Source organism: Antechinus flavipes, chromosome 1 (assembly GCF_016432865.1).
Source record: "Antechinus flavipes isolate AdamAnt ecotype Samford, QLD, Australia chromosome 1, AdamAnt_v2, whole genome shotgun sequence".
Lineage (NCBI taxonomy): Eukaryota > Metazoa > Chordata > Mammalia > Dasyuromorphia > Dasyuridae > Antechinus > Antechinus flavipes.
The window spans coordinates 166,227,430-166,244,474 of NC_067398.1; the positions used below are offsets into that span (position 1 = coordinate 166,227,430).

The 17,045-nt window shown below is 35.4% G+C and overlaps 1 protein-coding gene across 3 annotated transcripts in view; it reads left to right on the forward strand.

Moving 5' to 3' along the window:
• The window catches only part of RASGRF2 (Ras protein specific guanine nucleotide releasing factor 2), a 305,151-nt gene that overhangs the window by 181,797 nt on the left and 106,309 nt on the right, over positions 1 to 17,045 (forward strand). For all 3 annotated transcript variants that reach the window (XM_051992842.1, XM_051992826.1, XM_051992833.1), the window contains exon 17: positions 905 to 994. In XM_051992842.1, coding sequence (XP_051848802.1) covers positions 905 to 994 — 90 coding nt within the window. The remainder of the gene's footprint in view (positions 1 to 904; positions 995 to 17,045) is intronic.

Consider the following 17,045-nt stretch of genomic DNA (forward strand, 5'->3'; position numbering starts at 1 on the left):
AGTATGAGCTTATTAATTGTTTTTTGATTGAATTGGTAATAATACAAAATTATAGATTCTTAAAATTGTCCTCTTGTCCATTTTTTTCCACCATCTAGTAGCAGATGCTTTCTAAATAAGTGACTTTTTATGATAAGGCAGTAGCCATGCCAGAAAAACTAAAGACATTACACATGTAAAATTGTAAATATTTGAAACTAGATTTATTGGAATAAATTTTAGACACATAATCAGCTGTTTCTTAGTTTCATGGCAAAATACATAGCTATTTTCAATTAAGAGCATATTTTATCAGTTCTACAGGAGTCTCTGTCTTCAGTTCTACAGAGAACCTACCAGTGTAAGTTTTAATAGTTGGGATATTGTCATTCAGTGGTTTCAGCCATGTCTGACTCTTTGTGTGCCCACTTGGGATTTCTTGGGAAAAATACTGGAATGGTTTGCCATTTTCTTTTTCAGCTCATTTTATAGATGACAAACTGAGGGAAACAGGGTTAAGTGATTTGCTCAGGGCCATACAGCTAGTAAGTATCTGAGACCACATTTGAACTCAGGAAGATATCTTCCTGACTCCAGACTGCAATGCAGGTACAAAAAGAAATAGTCTAAATGGGAACTTCCTATTAGCCTTTCCTTACATACAGAAGAAACAATGACCTTGTCTAGCTATAATATTTCTAACAATTTTTCTTGTTTCTAGGTTTTGTTTTGGACTTTTTAAGATTTTAACTGGCATGGAAACACAATGTCTATATTCTCCATTCCCAAATGGAGGAGGGGTAGATAAAAAAGCCCTTCATTACATATAGGCTGATGTTCAATCTCTGCTTCAAAGTGTGTGCTCTTCCCAGAATATAGACAACCTATCTCACCCTGACTTTCTCTTTTCTTTTTAAACTCATAGGACAGACAGCTGATAATACCCACTGCTCTGTTTCCCCTGCCTCTGCTTTTGCTATTGCAACCGCTGCTGCGGGACATGGGAGTCCACCAGGTGAGTGCCAAGGAGGAGCAGCCCAACATAGAGTGGGGAAGTTAAAGGGAAGAGATTTCCTCTTCTCTTGTTTAGTTTGTTCCTAGATTACACCTTTAGTCTCAGCAGCTGAACTCCTGAGAATGTGTTTCGCTTTTAATCGAGTGAAGCACAGAAGGCAGATGAAAAGTAGGTGGGAAGAAGATGATATTTTTGTGTGATGGAGAGGAGTCAGGTACCTTTGGCTCTAGTGGAGTCATAGTACTTTAGGAGAGCCTTCATTTAATGTTCAGGGTGAGTAAGAAGAGCTTAGGCAAAATATAAAATAATAAATAAATAAAATAAAATATGAAGTTGGATTTTTAAGATAGACTGCAGGAAACATATGAACATTATAATTTGGAGTGTAAAATGATTGTTTTATTTGTTTTCTGCAAAAGAAAAGCTATATTGAAGGGAGGAAAAAATACCTATAGCCGGTTTTGGCCCGAGAAACCTTTTTCATATATTAACTTAGCAATCTTTTCAAATTCAAATCACAATGGTGTAAATTTAGATACTAGCTTATGTAAGTTTAAAAATTAGACAATTTTCAATTAAAATAACGAGGTTCATTTTCACAAGCCTTTGATTTTCTATATATGACACCCATTAGGAGTTAATAGGTATTACCTGTGTACATTTCCCCCAAATTAAACAGGAATAGAAAGATTTTTCTGATGAATATGGGCCACTGTAGTGATTATGTGAATTCTTTTGGAATTAAAGAGATTAAAGTTTGACTAAGTTCATTTTCATGATCACTTAGCTATATGGATTTCATATGGAAAAACAGAACAAAGACTTTTTTAATGAACTCTGTGTTTCTCAAACTTATTTTCTTAAATAACCAAATAACACAGCTTATAGTGGTATTGATGCACTAAGAATCAAATTAATTTGTCATAACATTTATTATTTTCCTTTCATTTTACCATTCAATAAAAAAGAAAAGATTTCATTAAATAATAATAGAATCTTTGTTATACTCACAGAATAGCTATTTAGACATTGTGAATGACTGAGGATTTCTTTTTGCCTTCCATACTCATAAGCCATCTTGCCATAAAAAACAAATCAGACCAGAGAACTTCCTTAAATAATTTATTCTCTGAGAATCAACAACATTCAGCAGTTGTTAATTTTTGGTTTAATTGAGGTGAAAGTGATTTCACCTACTTGGGGGGATATACTGAGGTATAAGAAGTTTTTCCCCATCAAATTCTGGAACATAAAGGATTGGACTTCAAGACTTTGATATAAAACTGATTTAAAATTTTCACAAATTGAATGAGCATATTAGACCCCTATGATATTGGTTTTGTTTTTTTGAAGATCAGAGTAAAAGTAACTCCACCTTTCCTCCACCTTAATTCAGACTTTGCTTTGCTTTTGCATATCTTCCACTCTAAAATACACCTCTCTCCAAATCACATGGATTCTTGAATATCCATTTGTCATGCCATCTTGCCATGTTATATGAATGGCTGTGATAATTGACCAGTTATCATCTATGAAAAGAGTTCATTGATTATTAAATAAAATAAAATTTAAAAAAAAAGAAAAGAGTTCATTGGTGTTAGGAAGCAAAGATCAGGAACCCAGATGAAATAATCACTGAAAGAAAAGCAAGGAATGGTAGGGAGGCAAAATAAATTTAAAAAAGAAAAGAAAAGAAAATATTGATGTTAAAAGTTCATTGGATGTTAAAAGTTAGAGAAAAGAAGACTTCCTGCCAGTAGTTTTCTGGGGCATAGAGACTCAGGCAATTGGTGTTTGGAAAGGACGCCTTTGCTTAACCCAATTGGGATAAGGAGAGACAGGCAATCACAGTTTTGAAAAGGAGCTGAGAAGCCTATCATACTGGGCTGTCAGTATTAGTCCTCTGCTCCCCCAAAATTGATTTCTTTTTTCTTTTTTGTAACCAACATACAAACATTAAAATACTCATACTTTCTTCATTCCTATAAACTAAGTGTAATTGCTTCATAAAAAATTTGGATTACTGATATCTCAGCCAGTAGTCAACTTTCACCTAGGTTAATACAAAACTTGATGGAATTAGATATCTATGAGTTATTAAAGGAGTTACTGATTACTATAGATTGCGTGGCCTAGCAGAAAGCTTCTAGGAGCCACAAAACATAATCATTTTTTCAGATACTTAAGTGTTAACTTTTCTTCATTTTCCAGTATCTAATCATTTTAGTTCACATAAAAAAATACCTCAACAATCCAGAATTCAAATCTCAACTTTATCTTTATTAGCAGTGTGATCTCTGAAAAATCATTTAAACTCTGAGCCTCAGTTACTTCATTTCTATCATCATAATTGTACTACCTACCTCCATAGTATTGTTATGAGTATCAAGTGAAATACTGCATACTGACCATTTTATAAACTTTTGTAGCTGTTATATTCTACCAAATTATGAACCTTCAAGGATCAGGTCCCTATTAAAACATCTGTCTCCTTAGCATAAAATTAAAGTAAAGGTCATAAAATAAATTAAAAAGTAAAAATCTTTTGGATTAAGCTGAATTAAATTAAATTCAGTGTATGAATAGGAAAATGAGAGGAAAAAATAATTGCTTAGAGAGAACAGAGATGGTAGGTTTTCTGTTGGCTTTTTATCCAGAAATATCAGGTAATTTTATGTTTTTTCCTCAGGTAGATCTTGGGATGGAGCTGGGCTTAGAGACAAAATATTAAGTGCATCTGTATATGTATTTTGTGAAGTCCATCTCTATTGAGACAGAAAAGCACTTGGCCAAAAAATGGTTGGTCAGACACTTTGGCCTTACTTTATGAACATATTAGGACTCACCTAATATAGAAAGTGGTTATTAAACCAGTTAGAAGAAAACCAGATCCAATATTAGTTAGTTATTTCAATTACCAAAAATATATCTGGCTTGGATATGTTATGGATGATAATAGAGCATACTGGTAAGAATATTGATCTTGGAGTCAGAAGAGCTTGATTTGAATACTAATGATAGGTTGCCAAAAATAAAACCACCTCCCAGAACTTTCCCTAAAATCCTAAGAAGAGATAGTAGCCCCTCTCTGGGGACCCAGATTGTGAATACAAGTGGGGATTGGAGCATGTCCTCTATGTGTAGGTAGGATCATTGAAACAGTCTAAAAATGAACAGAGAACAGATTAAAAGACAGAAGGAAACACAGATGAAGTAGGATAGCTTAAAATTATATACTTAAAGGGAAAAGCAAGCTTGTGCTCTGAGATTCAGTTTCCCAATTTCTGTTTATTTTCTCCTTCCAAAATAGCCTGGTTAGTTGAGGCCTATCTCTCTGCTTGGTTCCAAGAGCGTTTGCACATTGTCCTTTGCTTCTGCCTCTGCTTTCTTCAGCCTCCATAGCTCAACTCTTCATGTAATTCCGCTGAAATCTCGACTCGTAGTTTCTTCCTCTCAAAACTCTCCTTCCGCCACCAGTCAGCCAAGTGGAAAAATATTCTAATGAATCTCTCTTCACTGGGCTTATATATGACTCTTCTGAGAGAATGGGATTATGGGTTTTCTCCCTTAGTGCTCTCTGGCCCCAGAGCTTCAAGGGAGGTGTGAATTCAGATATCTCATACTAAACCCTGAAATTTCCCAAACATGTGAACTCCAATGAGTAAAGGTGCAAACACAAGCATTATATCAATTAGTTCTGCTTAGTACCTTGTTTCAGGTTCTGGCCCAAAACATCTTCTTGTAAGATCAGATCAATAATCTATCAACTCTAATAAATTAGCAGTTTGTAAAGATTCCAACATCATCCTCTCTATTTTACTTTGTATGTAAGAAGATTTATTTTGTTTTTTCTTAACTTTAAAAAATTAGAATCAAAATTTTACAAATGAATAACCTGAGGCCCATAGAATACTTCTTCTATATAACACTGCATCTTATCTTTTGGTAATTCCTTAAGTGAATGTGTGTGTGTGTGTGTGTGTGTGTGTGTGTGTGTGTGTGTGTATTTGTATAGTGCATCCTCTAGGGCTAGCTCAACTCCCACTTGTTTCCAGACAATTTGGATCCCCAGAGAGATTTTTTTATGAGAAGCCCTGATGTCTGGAAAGAGAAGATCGTTTTCAAGTAGGATAATTAATAAGTTCCCCCCAAATCTACTTCCCCTACATATATCCCACCATGATTATCAGTTACTCTCAGTTATCCAAATTTAATTAACTTTTTTTAAAGGAATATTTGTTAAGATGGCATAGTAAGAATAGTACTAAACATTTCCCCCAAAGTCTGTTTTGTATTTGCGCACTGGTACGTAAAGAATCCAGGGAAAATGGGCTAATATTAAATAGAACATATGGTAAAGACTCAGTGGTATGCTAGTAAATATTTAAAAACCAGCTTTCTGAAAAAAATGTATACATGATACACTTTTAGGTTTAATTTGCATTATTAACATTTTCTCTATCACTTTGTTAAATCTAGACCAAAAAAATGCAAAACAAAACAAACAGTAAATCAAGCTTTTACTTGTACCATCTGATTATTTCCAGGGATAACTCATATCTCCTGATCATTAAAAATCCTTTTCTCCTCCCTGGAGGAGTGATCTTAAATTTCCCTTTGGTCATGTTGGAACTTTCTGCTAAACTCTTTGTAGAGTCTTGAAGCTCCCTTTCCCCAGTATGTCTAATTTGTTCTTCACTGGCTATAGACATTGCTACCAGTCATTGTTGTTCCAGAGAATCTATAAGAACACCATTTGAAAAGTCAAAATCCGCCAGCTCTCTAAAGTTCCTGAAGTTCTTCTCCAGTCAAGGTCCAGGGAGCAGACTGAGTTGTTCTCTTCTTTCCCAGCAGCTCCCCAGAAGTGAACACTTTTCAGAAACTTTGCTGGAGAATTTGTCACCAAATAATAAGGTGATTAGGTTCTAAACCGACTTGCTATGTTATGCTAATCGTATAGGGCATGGATAGATTTATCCAATTTTGGGGGCTGTAATGATTTCAATAAAAGGAAACTTAGGGATTTAAATCAAGCTAACATGGGTTCTCACTTTTGATACTGGGGTTCTGAATACTTCAAATCCCGAGGACATAGCCAGATTTCCTTAGCCAGTATGAACAAACTTTCTGTACAATGGCACTCCATGTTGTTAGATAACTTTCAAGAGCTTTTAAACTGATCATATCCAGTTTTAAGCTTTTGAGTTATTGATTCATTCAATAGAAATATCTAGATATTATTCATACCAACTTCATATCTCTGTTTTGTGGACTCCACGGAGGTATTGTTGCTGACAGAAATATGAGAGTATAGCATCTTGTCAGTTTTTTTAAATGGTGTAATCTAATGTAATTGATTGATTCAGTGGATACATCCACCCTTGCAAATTCTTAATTATAAAGACAGATGTTGTTCCAGAATGTATGTAAAAAACTTATCACCACAATTTAAAATAAAACCTCTAATGTTCTGATTAATAAGAGATCTATTTTCTCTTGTCTCTAAACAATAAGAATTGTGCTGCCCCAGGTTTTCTCTGAGTGTATTTGAGAATTACTCTCCTATTATGTGACTCTAGAATTTTCATATTGATTTTTAATCACTGGTTTCTTTTAGTTAGTTCAAAACCAGAGGGACAATGAAAAATTTTCACCTGGGAGGAAGTGTGTGGTTGGCTCATCATATGACTAATATTGCCCTGGAGATTGTTAATTTAGCTTTTTCCAGCTGATTCCCTCAGAGTTAAACACCAAAAAGGGACTATTTGCTCCATTTAAAAAATTAAAAATTAGGTTTCTTAAGATTTAGACATCATTCAATCTATTTTCATCATTTTCAACTTATTGACTTCATCAGCATCAGGTCTATCTGAACTACTCTAAAGATAGAACTCTTGAAAATTAAGAAATGTGACTCTTTTGATTTTGTCCAAAGAGTGTTTACTCTCTTACCTCACTATTGAAATCTTATTTCAGGCATCTTGAGATTAATGTCTGGACTAGCTTTTTGTCATTTTCCATTTTGTCTGCACCTTTTTATCAATTTCAGCTAAAGCTCATTATTTAACCCCACTCCAGTGCCCCACCCTAGGCTCCCTTTCTCTTCAAATTAAGCTTTTTTTTCTTGCCTTCCAACATTATCCTTCTCCATGCTTGAGCACAAACTCGAGTCTGATCCTCTGTTCAGTTAGGACAACGTGTAAGGGAGTACACAAAGTACAAAGATACAAAAAGAACAAACAGAAGTGTAACACTTAGAAATTTACTTTACACAAGCTGCACAGTGCTGCGCGTCTTTTTATAATTGATTATAAATGACATATGATTATGATTGTTGATAATTGAATATGGCTAGCTATTATTTTGATTAGTGATTCTGGTTATAAGTCTTAGGTCAGATTCTTGTTAGCAATGTTCATTGTTTTGTGGAGGGGTTAGATCTATGATTTCATCACTCCCTCCATCAATTCATTTAAGCAGTGTGTCAATTGGTACTTAGATGGTTCAGCATATAGAGCTCCAGGCTTGGGTTAGGAATACCTGAGTTCTAATATGGCCTCAGATGCTTACTAGCTGCATGACTTTAGGCAAGTCACTTAACCCTGTTTGCCTCAGTTTCCTCAGCTGTAAAATAAGCTGAAAAAGGAAAGGATAATCTACTCTAGTATCTTTGCCAAGAAAAACCCCAATTTGGGGTCACAAAGAATCATATATATAACTGAACAACATCGACAACAAATTTATAGTGTTAGCAAATTGCCTGGTATGATAAGAAGTTATACTAGCCGCTGTGATAAGAAACACATTGCTAGTAATTCAGAGGTAAATCATGAACTCCAAGGACAGCCACCTTTGATGCATGATAGCATATTGCCTCTTTAAGGTGATTATTCACCTATCTTAAACCACTATACATAATTTAAGCCACTTATCTATCCTGAGTGAATGTTTCCTCCAACTTTTTAGATCACATTGGTATATCTGGTCATTGCTTTCTTTACTTCCAAGGGAGAAAAAATAAATTCCCTACACTACTGTGTTTAACAGCCTAGATTAGAAAGTATCTGGGGGTGAGTGAATTTCCCGGGGCTCCCTGTCTTGGAACAGCTGTCCTAGTAGCCCAGGTTGGGCTGAAACTGTAGAATCAAGCACTTGGACAAATCAATGGTGAGAGAAGCTACTGTCCATCATGGGGAAGGAAAATCAGAATTATAGGTAAAGAATAGCACTGGGATCCAGAGGAAGAGTCAAGAGTCAGTCTTATCCATCAAAGAGTTGTGACATGAGACATGAGTAAAGTTCTAATTGAAAAAGCAGGAATTAGATAAACAAAGTTATATTCCTGAGGACACACAGTGGAGTACAAAAGAAAGTCCCATGGATTAAACTTTGAAGCCTTTGTTCTAGTCTTCCCTGTGATGTGCTTAACCTTGCTAGTTCTCAGTTTCCTTTTTTCTGTAAAATGAGGGAGCTGCTGTAGATTAGTAGTGTCAAACTCAAATAAAAATTAATCCCTGCAGGCAGTATATTGACTTGGAAAACCACAAATTAACATTATATTTGTTGTATTATTTTTATTTATTTTGGTAAACATTTTAATTGGTTTGGGCAGTACTTAGGAGTTTTGTGGATTTGTAGCCAGGAATTTGACACATATAATCTAAGTGATTTCCCTATTTTTTTTCAGTCTCTTAAATTCTGTGATATACATGCATATCAATCAATCAAATATTATTGCCCTTCTAACAATGTCGAAGTGTGTTTCCCTTAGAAATGAGCCCAGGTTATTGGGTATTTCTAAGACTTTGGTAAGGAGGCAGTGATTATGCTGTTAGAACATTATGGAAATGTGGGACCTAATGAAGTAAGAGACAAACTGAGTTGAGTGTGGACTCCTATGAGTTCTTCACATCTTCTGTATTTTCTATCAAATAAATGCTGTTTTGTACCAGTAAAGTTCATTTGGTACTTTAAGTGTATGGTATGGCAACTAATGGATCTTCGGACCTACATGTATAGCAACCAGACCCAACGTATATTCTGAGATTTCCCAGAGTGAACACTGGATGGAAGTATAATGAGCCAAATATATATTAATATTTTGGGAGTAGACCCAGGATCAGACCAAGTCCATTTGATGTAAGTGCTTGAGAGATGTTAGATACATGAGTTATACTGAATTTCAGAAAGGGAGATGTCAGCTTTATAGAATAAAAAGCTTTAAAATAATTTATACCATTCAAAAATCTAATAAAAAACACATTAACATTCATTAATTATCTGTTATATCCTAGGTACTCTATTAAGTACTGGGGATATAGATACCAAAATATTAAAAAAATAAGCCATGCTTTCAAGGAATTTACATTCTATTAAAAATGAATATGTTTATACACAAATATAAATAGAATAAATGCAAAATAAATATAAGGTAGTTTAATGCAAGATAGTTTGGGAGGGAGAAAAAGAAATGCCTAAGTTGTGTCTGGAGGGAAGTGGAGGGAAGTGAAGGTAAGGTATATAATCTAGACATGTGAGATAAGGGATGGAGAGATCAAAGGCAGGGACACAGGGAACTTCCTCTCTCTTTCTTTTCTCTGTTTCTCTTTTTCTCTCTTCTCTCTGTCTCTGTCTTTCTCTTCTTCTCCCTGTCCCTTTCCCTTTTCCTCTCCTCTTACTCTCTTTTTCTGTTCTCCCTTCTCTTCTTCCTCTTGTTCATTATTTCCACCATCTGCCTGATAGACATCATCTAGATGACCCATTTCAAACTTGACACATCCAAAATGAAATTCATTATCTTTCCCAATAAATATCTCCTTTCTTCTGACTTCATCACACTTTTATGATTTTCACCTATTGATAGTACCTTCTAATTAGTCTACCTACATTCTGTGTCTTTCTCCTCAAATCCATTCTCCATGTCAGGATTTTTAATAGCTTTTTATCATTTACAGGATAAAATACAAATTCTGCTAATTTCCTTTGTTAATAACCATACTCTATATAGTTTTGTTGATATCTAAACCCAGGATCATATCTTTCCATAGGTATTTTCTTCTGTGACTAATGTGCTTTTCTACTGCTTTTCTTCCTATAGTATTTGAAGATATAGCAATCGCATTTTCTCCCTCCCCCTCTATTTTTAGTTAAAAACAGATTCATATGTCTTCTGTCAAATTATTTTTTCCTTATCTTCCCAGACCTTTACTAGATGCATTCCATTATGGCCAAGAGCTTGTTATTTTTGCACCTTTGTTTCTGGTCCAAGGATCTAAAACCCTTTCTCAGATGCCATTTTTAAACTTCCTAATTCAGTTCCCATAACTTTTCTCTCATTAAAGTCTTGTACAAAGTAAGCAGCTGTGTCAAAAATGCTACCTAGGTACTTAAAGTATTCAGTTTCCTAATCTGAATTCCAAATATCTTAGTGCATCCACTTGGGTCTGTAAACACCCAACCTTTGTGGTCTTTTATGTTCAAATTAGCTTATCACATGGGCTAATTTCTGTGATTCTTACATGAACTTGAATTTTCTAAGCCCAATAATTATTTGAAGTTAAATGGTAAAATTGAAGAGAAAAAGAATTAATTCCAGTTCCTTCCTTCCTTCCTTATGTGGTATTTAAGCAACCTCATTTTAATGAGCTACTTTTGTGGAAATAAAAACATATTGCCATTTCCTATTAGGTGATATCCCCAAAACTTCAATAAATCTTGACTAAAATAATGTTTATACAAAAATTTATTTTGTAATATAGTTGCAATTTGTGGTTTTTTTTCCCTCCAGAATGATGTGACAACAAATATGTGCTTACTTGTTTGTCTCTGGAATGGAACATGCTACATGTGAGATGCTCACCAAATATTTTGAAATCTAGCTATTTGAAATAAAGAAATAGCTTAAATCCCTCTTTTATTTCAAGATACCTACCCATTCTTTTCCTTACATATTCACCTGCCCTTCCAAGAATTGAGTAGATTTTTATTTTCCTGCTGCTCCAGAATCAGGGAGCAATTTGGTTTTAACAAAACTGTTGCTTAGCAATAGGAAAGAGCTTAATGGCTAAATACTCTTCTTCAAACCGAGGGGAGCCTCCCTGGGTAGCTATTGTAAAGCCATATTAGTGATTTAAAAATTGTAATTATCATTTTAAGATAAAATTGAAGTTTGCCTTTGTGACACATAACACCTTCCGCTGTCATCCTGGCAACCCAAGAGGTTAGATTGTCCCAATTTGAACCCCCCTACAATATAAACAAGACTTTTAGAATTATTCAGCATTTCAGAGGAAGCATACAAAACAAAGGAGTGAGGATCTAGTCAATTTTTCACTGATTTTGCAGCATTATACAACAAGTAACCAGTCTAAAGTATATGGATGTGGGAATTAAAATTGTCCAATTTAAAATAAGAGATTGAGGCAGAGTCCTGAAGCCATGACACTTTATTGAAGGATCCTTGGTTCCCTCTAAGAAAGTGGACCTTAGATCTTCCTCACAATCTAAGATGCCCCCTTCTTCATGGGCCTTGCTTGTATTTATAACATTTAATGCCAAAATACCAAATTGCATTGGTTGATAGACCTTGCTCTTGAGAGCCAAAAATAATAATAACAATAGGTAAAGGTCATGGGTTGGGTGAAGCATGGGGCATCTCCACTGACTAAATGGTCATAAGAGTCATCTGCTAATGTTGGACAAGAAAGAATGGTTCAGAGGTACAAAAATAAATTGGAGGACTTTCCCTATGGGTGAATCACTTCTACCACACTTGGCTTGGTCACCATGACAAGGAAAAGCAAGAGTGTAAATTCTCTACTTAGTTTCTTATGTTTAAGCAAATGACTTTATAATCTGCAGCTCACAATTCTGGGCCTAATAAACAGAACTTATAATTAGTATCCCTATGGAACATTTATCGATACTGATTGGAATAGAGTGGGGGTCCAAAAAATTATTTCTCACAGATATAATACTTGATTCTAAGATCAGAAACTTGATTCCTCAAAACCTTATGAACAGAAATTAGGGCATTAATGTTAGAAGAGATATTTTAATGTTTAGTTTGTCTTTGGGAAGTAGGAAGTCTTAATACTTCCGAGATTTGCCAAATCTATCTCCTCTCCTTTTCCCTATTGAGCAATAATCTTACCCACTATGTGGCCAAGGCTATTAAGTGCCTAGATTTTTGATAATTCTCTAAAATCAATCTCCCCCTGCTCCCCTTTATGTGTTTCTTCCCTCATTAGAATGTAAGCTCCTTAAGGATAGGAACTCTTTTTGGGTCCCCACTGCTCTGCACAACTGGCACAAGGCAATGCTCAATAAATGCATTGTCTCTCTTTCCCTTTTTCCTCTTTTCTCCTCCTCCCTTTTCTTCCTCTCCTACTCTTTTTTCTCTTCTCCTTTTCCCCCTTCATTTTCTTCTTCCTCTTCTCTCTATCTCTGTCTGTCTTCCTCTCTATCCAAGCTAAATTTCCAGCCTTATCTCATGTACTCTTTGTTCCAATCAAGCCAGACTAATTGCTCTTCTCTAAATAGGTACCATGTTTGCCTGAATCCTTGCCTTTGACTGATCTTTGTGCCTTCCCCTCCTTACTGATCTGGTCTCCCTCCTCACTTCTTATCTATCCATTGACATTTTCTGAATCCTTCAAGGTTCAATTCAAATGCTACCAACTCTTTGAATATTTTCTCAACACTACTTCTACTCCCCACCCTTGGAAATGATCTTTATTTTGCATTTTTATGTTTCAATTAACTATTTACCTGTCTAACTATCCCTCAGAGACAGTAAGCAGCTTTGGGACTAGGACTGTATCTTCTTCATTTTATATTTCCGTAGTACTAAGTATGATTTGTTGGCCATCACAACAATAAAATGAATTTGAGCTTAATACTAACAATGATGATTATTTCTAACACTTATAAAATGCTTACTTTGAGCTAGGCACAGTGCTAAGTGCTTTATACTTATCACATTTTCTCCTCATAACCATCCATGAGGTAGTGCTGTTATTATCTCCATTTTATAGATGACAAAACTGAGGCAAACAGATGTTAAATGACTTGCCTAGGGTCATGAAGATAGTGTCTGAAGCTGAATTTGTACTCGGGTTTTCCTGACTCTAGGCCCAGCATTTTATCCACTGTGCCACTGAATGAATAAAAATGTCCAAATATCTCATATCTCAAAAACATCTACTACTGAAGAGAAAGACTGGTTTATTGGCCACTGGCCCTTTCATGTACTATACTTCTGTATGGGAAAGCCTTTAAATGTTAGAAATTTTTAAGTAGCAAAGTGTTCTGAATCAGATCTAACTCAGGCTAGTCCAGTGGTCAAGCTTAAGATTGAAATGAAATAGCATTTGACTCTGCAAACTTTCCTTTCAAGTCTACAATTTTTTCTAGTACCTACTACAAATGTAGTGCAAGTCTTAAGTGTTTTAGAGGAATAAAAATGTCTAATACCTGATCCATGCTTTCCAGGAAGCTCACGTAAAGTAACTTGACAGCAATCAAATGCTGGACTCAGCTGAACTATTAGTACAGTTGTCACTTTCTATAAACTGGATGTTACACTGTAAAGACTGGTATTCTGGGAAGAGAGAACTGAGGTTTAAATCTCTCCTTTGACAGTTATTGACTTATTACCCAAGTGAACTTGAGTAAGGAACTTCATTTATTATTTATTATTCAGTTTTCTCATCTGTAAAATATGGAGATTTGGACTAAGTCATCTCAGAGATCCCTTCCAGCTCCAGGTCAAAGATCTTTAAATCCTGTGTCTGTAGATCCACTTTGGCAGGTCCATGATTTCATTAGTGTGGATGTTCCTTCTGTTGATATCTACAACAACCCATTTGTGACTTGTCATTTTGTCAGATTTTCAACCTTGGTACTCCATCAGTCATGTGGAGACTCTTCCTATGCACCTTTTAATATTTCAGAAAGTACCATTTTACAATCTGGACTTTCCATCTCTTGTCTTTTTCCAGTGGGTGTGATCAGCCCACCTTTTCCTGATCACATACGTCTTCAGTGATGTCTTTTATACTGCTTCTCCTGAACATGCTCTGGTCGAGTCATGCATGTCTTATGTCCTTTAATTGCCTCTTTGAGTTATTTGTAATTTTCATTCTCATAAGATTGTGGTAATTTTCATTTCTGCATCTCTGGGAGAACATTGGACTTGTCGACAAGAAGAAAAATGTCATATAAGCAAAATGTATTCCTTAAAACCGAAAGCTACAGGATATTGTAATGGGCTGAGGCTTGAGTTGATGCACTGAGGTCCCAAGCACATGAGGCTAAATAGTAATTGGACCATACTCTATTAATATATAAGCTTGGAGAAAGAATGGCCCCCACCCACTCTTTGTGCAAGTCCTGATGTGTTGTATAGGAAATGACGATTTTGGTGGGTGGAGGCAGGGGAGTGGAAAAGGAAGGGGAAGGAGAGACTTTTGGGATTGCCATTGCGACGACCTTTCTGTTTGTTTCTCTTCTTCTTTTTGCTTTTGCTGAGGCAGTTGGGGTTAAGTGACTTGCCCATGGTCACACCACAAGGAATTGTTAAGTGTCTGAGGCTGGATTTGAACTCAGGTCCTCCTGACTTCAGGGGGTGCTCTACCCACTGAGCCATCTCCTAGCTCAGTCGGTAGAGCATGAGACTCTTAATCTCAGGGTCGTGGGTTCGTGCCCCACGTTGGGCGCCAAATGTAATGACCGTGTATTTAAAATCAGCCGGAGTCAGGAATTCAGGTTAAGGGAAAAATCTTCAATATTTATTGAAGAGGTGAATAAGGATTGCGATAGCAAATATAGGCAAGAAAGATTGCGATAGCAAATATAGGCAGTTGCGACAGGAAGCCAGCTAACAGAGAGCAACGCAAGCTGAGCCAACCGTGGCAATGGCAATCCCAAAAGTCTCTCCTCCCCTTCCTTTTCCACTCCTCTGCCTCCACCCACCAAAATCGTCATTTCCTATACAACACATCAGGACTTGCACAAAGAGTGGGTGGGGGCCATTCTTTCTCCAAGCTTATATATTAATAGAGTATGGTCCAATTACTATTTAGCCTCATGTGCTTGGGACCTCAGTGCATCAACTCAAGCCTCAGCCCATTACAGGATATGATACTCAAAGGGAATGTCAATATAGTTTTTTTTTTTTTTTTTTTTGCATTTGGGTGATTATTACTTTCTTTTTTTTTAATTTTTATTTAATAATTACTTTATATTGACAGAATCCATGCCAGGGTAATTTTTTTTACAACATTATCCCTTGCACTCGTTTCTGTTCCAATTTTTCCCCTCCCTCCCTCCACCCCCTCCCCTAGATGGCAAGCAGTCCTATATATGTTAGATATGTTGCAGTATATGTCAATATAGTTTCAAAGTATTTCATGCCACTTCCCAGTTAGATTTTTCTTTGCAAAATTCATTTCCCTTTTTTCTTTTTAGAGATACATATTCTGGATTTATTTATTGACAGTTTGGGAATTTGACCAACAGATTAAGTTACTGTCCTAGGGACCTAAATTAACACAACTGAAGTTTGCCTAGGTGCCTGGTAATAAAGAACATTTATTTTAGAGAATGTGGAGCAACTGGTGTCTAAGCAGATTGTAACCTGGTCATTTCTAGGTGCAGGATTAATAAACCTGAGAGAAAACTGCAGAGCTGATTGATTGAAATAGAATAATCAGGAAAGAAAGAATAGCTTTGTCTTCATAAAAGTTAAAAAATAAGCAGCAGGATCTAGTCATATTATTAGTTTAACTTTGAATGACCAACTACAAAGTTTTCAGGTTTAGATTTGGACCTTTAATTAGATATAAAATTAAGTAGGTAGCAGCACAGATGTTACCTACTTGTAATCCCCTGCCTTTCAGGCCTTCATTTGATCCTGATTTTTATGTTTAGTACTCTCCATACTTTACAGAATTGATTAAGAACAGTAAATTTTCATCCTGCCCAAGCAGCCAGAAACACAGCTCCTGGAATTTTTTTTTTTTTTTTTTAACAAAATTACTTTGTATCATAGATTGAAAAAACCACAATCCCTTTTGGCTGCTTGTTACAAAGATAACAAATATATATACAATGATACAAATGTCTATGACTGGCAAGAAGCCTGGACACTGACCTTGCTGACATTGAAGTGACAATGAAATCCCTTTCACCACATTGACTTTTATTTAGATTTTTGCTGTTTCCTCTCTCTCTTTTCTGTATTATTACTTTCAATTTTACGGGAACCATGTTAGAAATAATAAAAGTAGGGTTCGTAATTGTTCGCATTGATAGGTTTTTGTTCCACTCACCCTCCACCTCCCAATTTGGACCTTGGGAACTCCAGATGTGGAAATTTTCTCAATTTAGGCAAACTGACAGCTCATCTACAACCTATAGTTTAGAACAGGAGTTCTTAGCATGAGGTCCTTTAACTTCTAAAATATGTATACATATTAACAACCACATCATTCTGATTATTTTAACACACAAATTACCCTCCTATTAAGGAAAATGCTGTCTGAATCAAGAAAGGAATGTTACTGTGGTGTAAGAAATGATGAGCTGGTTAATCTAGAAAAATATGGAAAGACTTGGATTTATGAAAGAAAGTATTATTCACCCTCAGAGAAACAGATAATAGGAGAAAATAAGTATAGTCTTGCATATATGTGTAGGTTTATAGATATAGATATGTGTATAAATATATATATAAAGATACATATATTTGTACACACATATGTGTATGTATGTCTTCATGCTTAATTGTAGCTCTCTTCAAAGTGATGGGAGTGGGAGGGAAAAAATAAAATAAAAAGTGTACAGCAGAGAGCAAAAGAAAACCAACAAGAAAGCAAAAAAAAAAAAAAAAAGTAGGGCAGCTTTGAAAACAATCTGTAGTATTTATTATATAGGTTTTCTTGAAATGGAAATTTATTGTTTTATATTGAAACCTCTCTTGATGGCCTACTGTGTATGTGTCAATGCGTTTTTTTTTTCTTTCCTAATTTTATATTTAAGTGTAAAATTT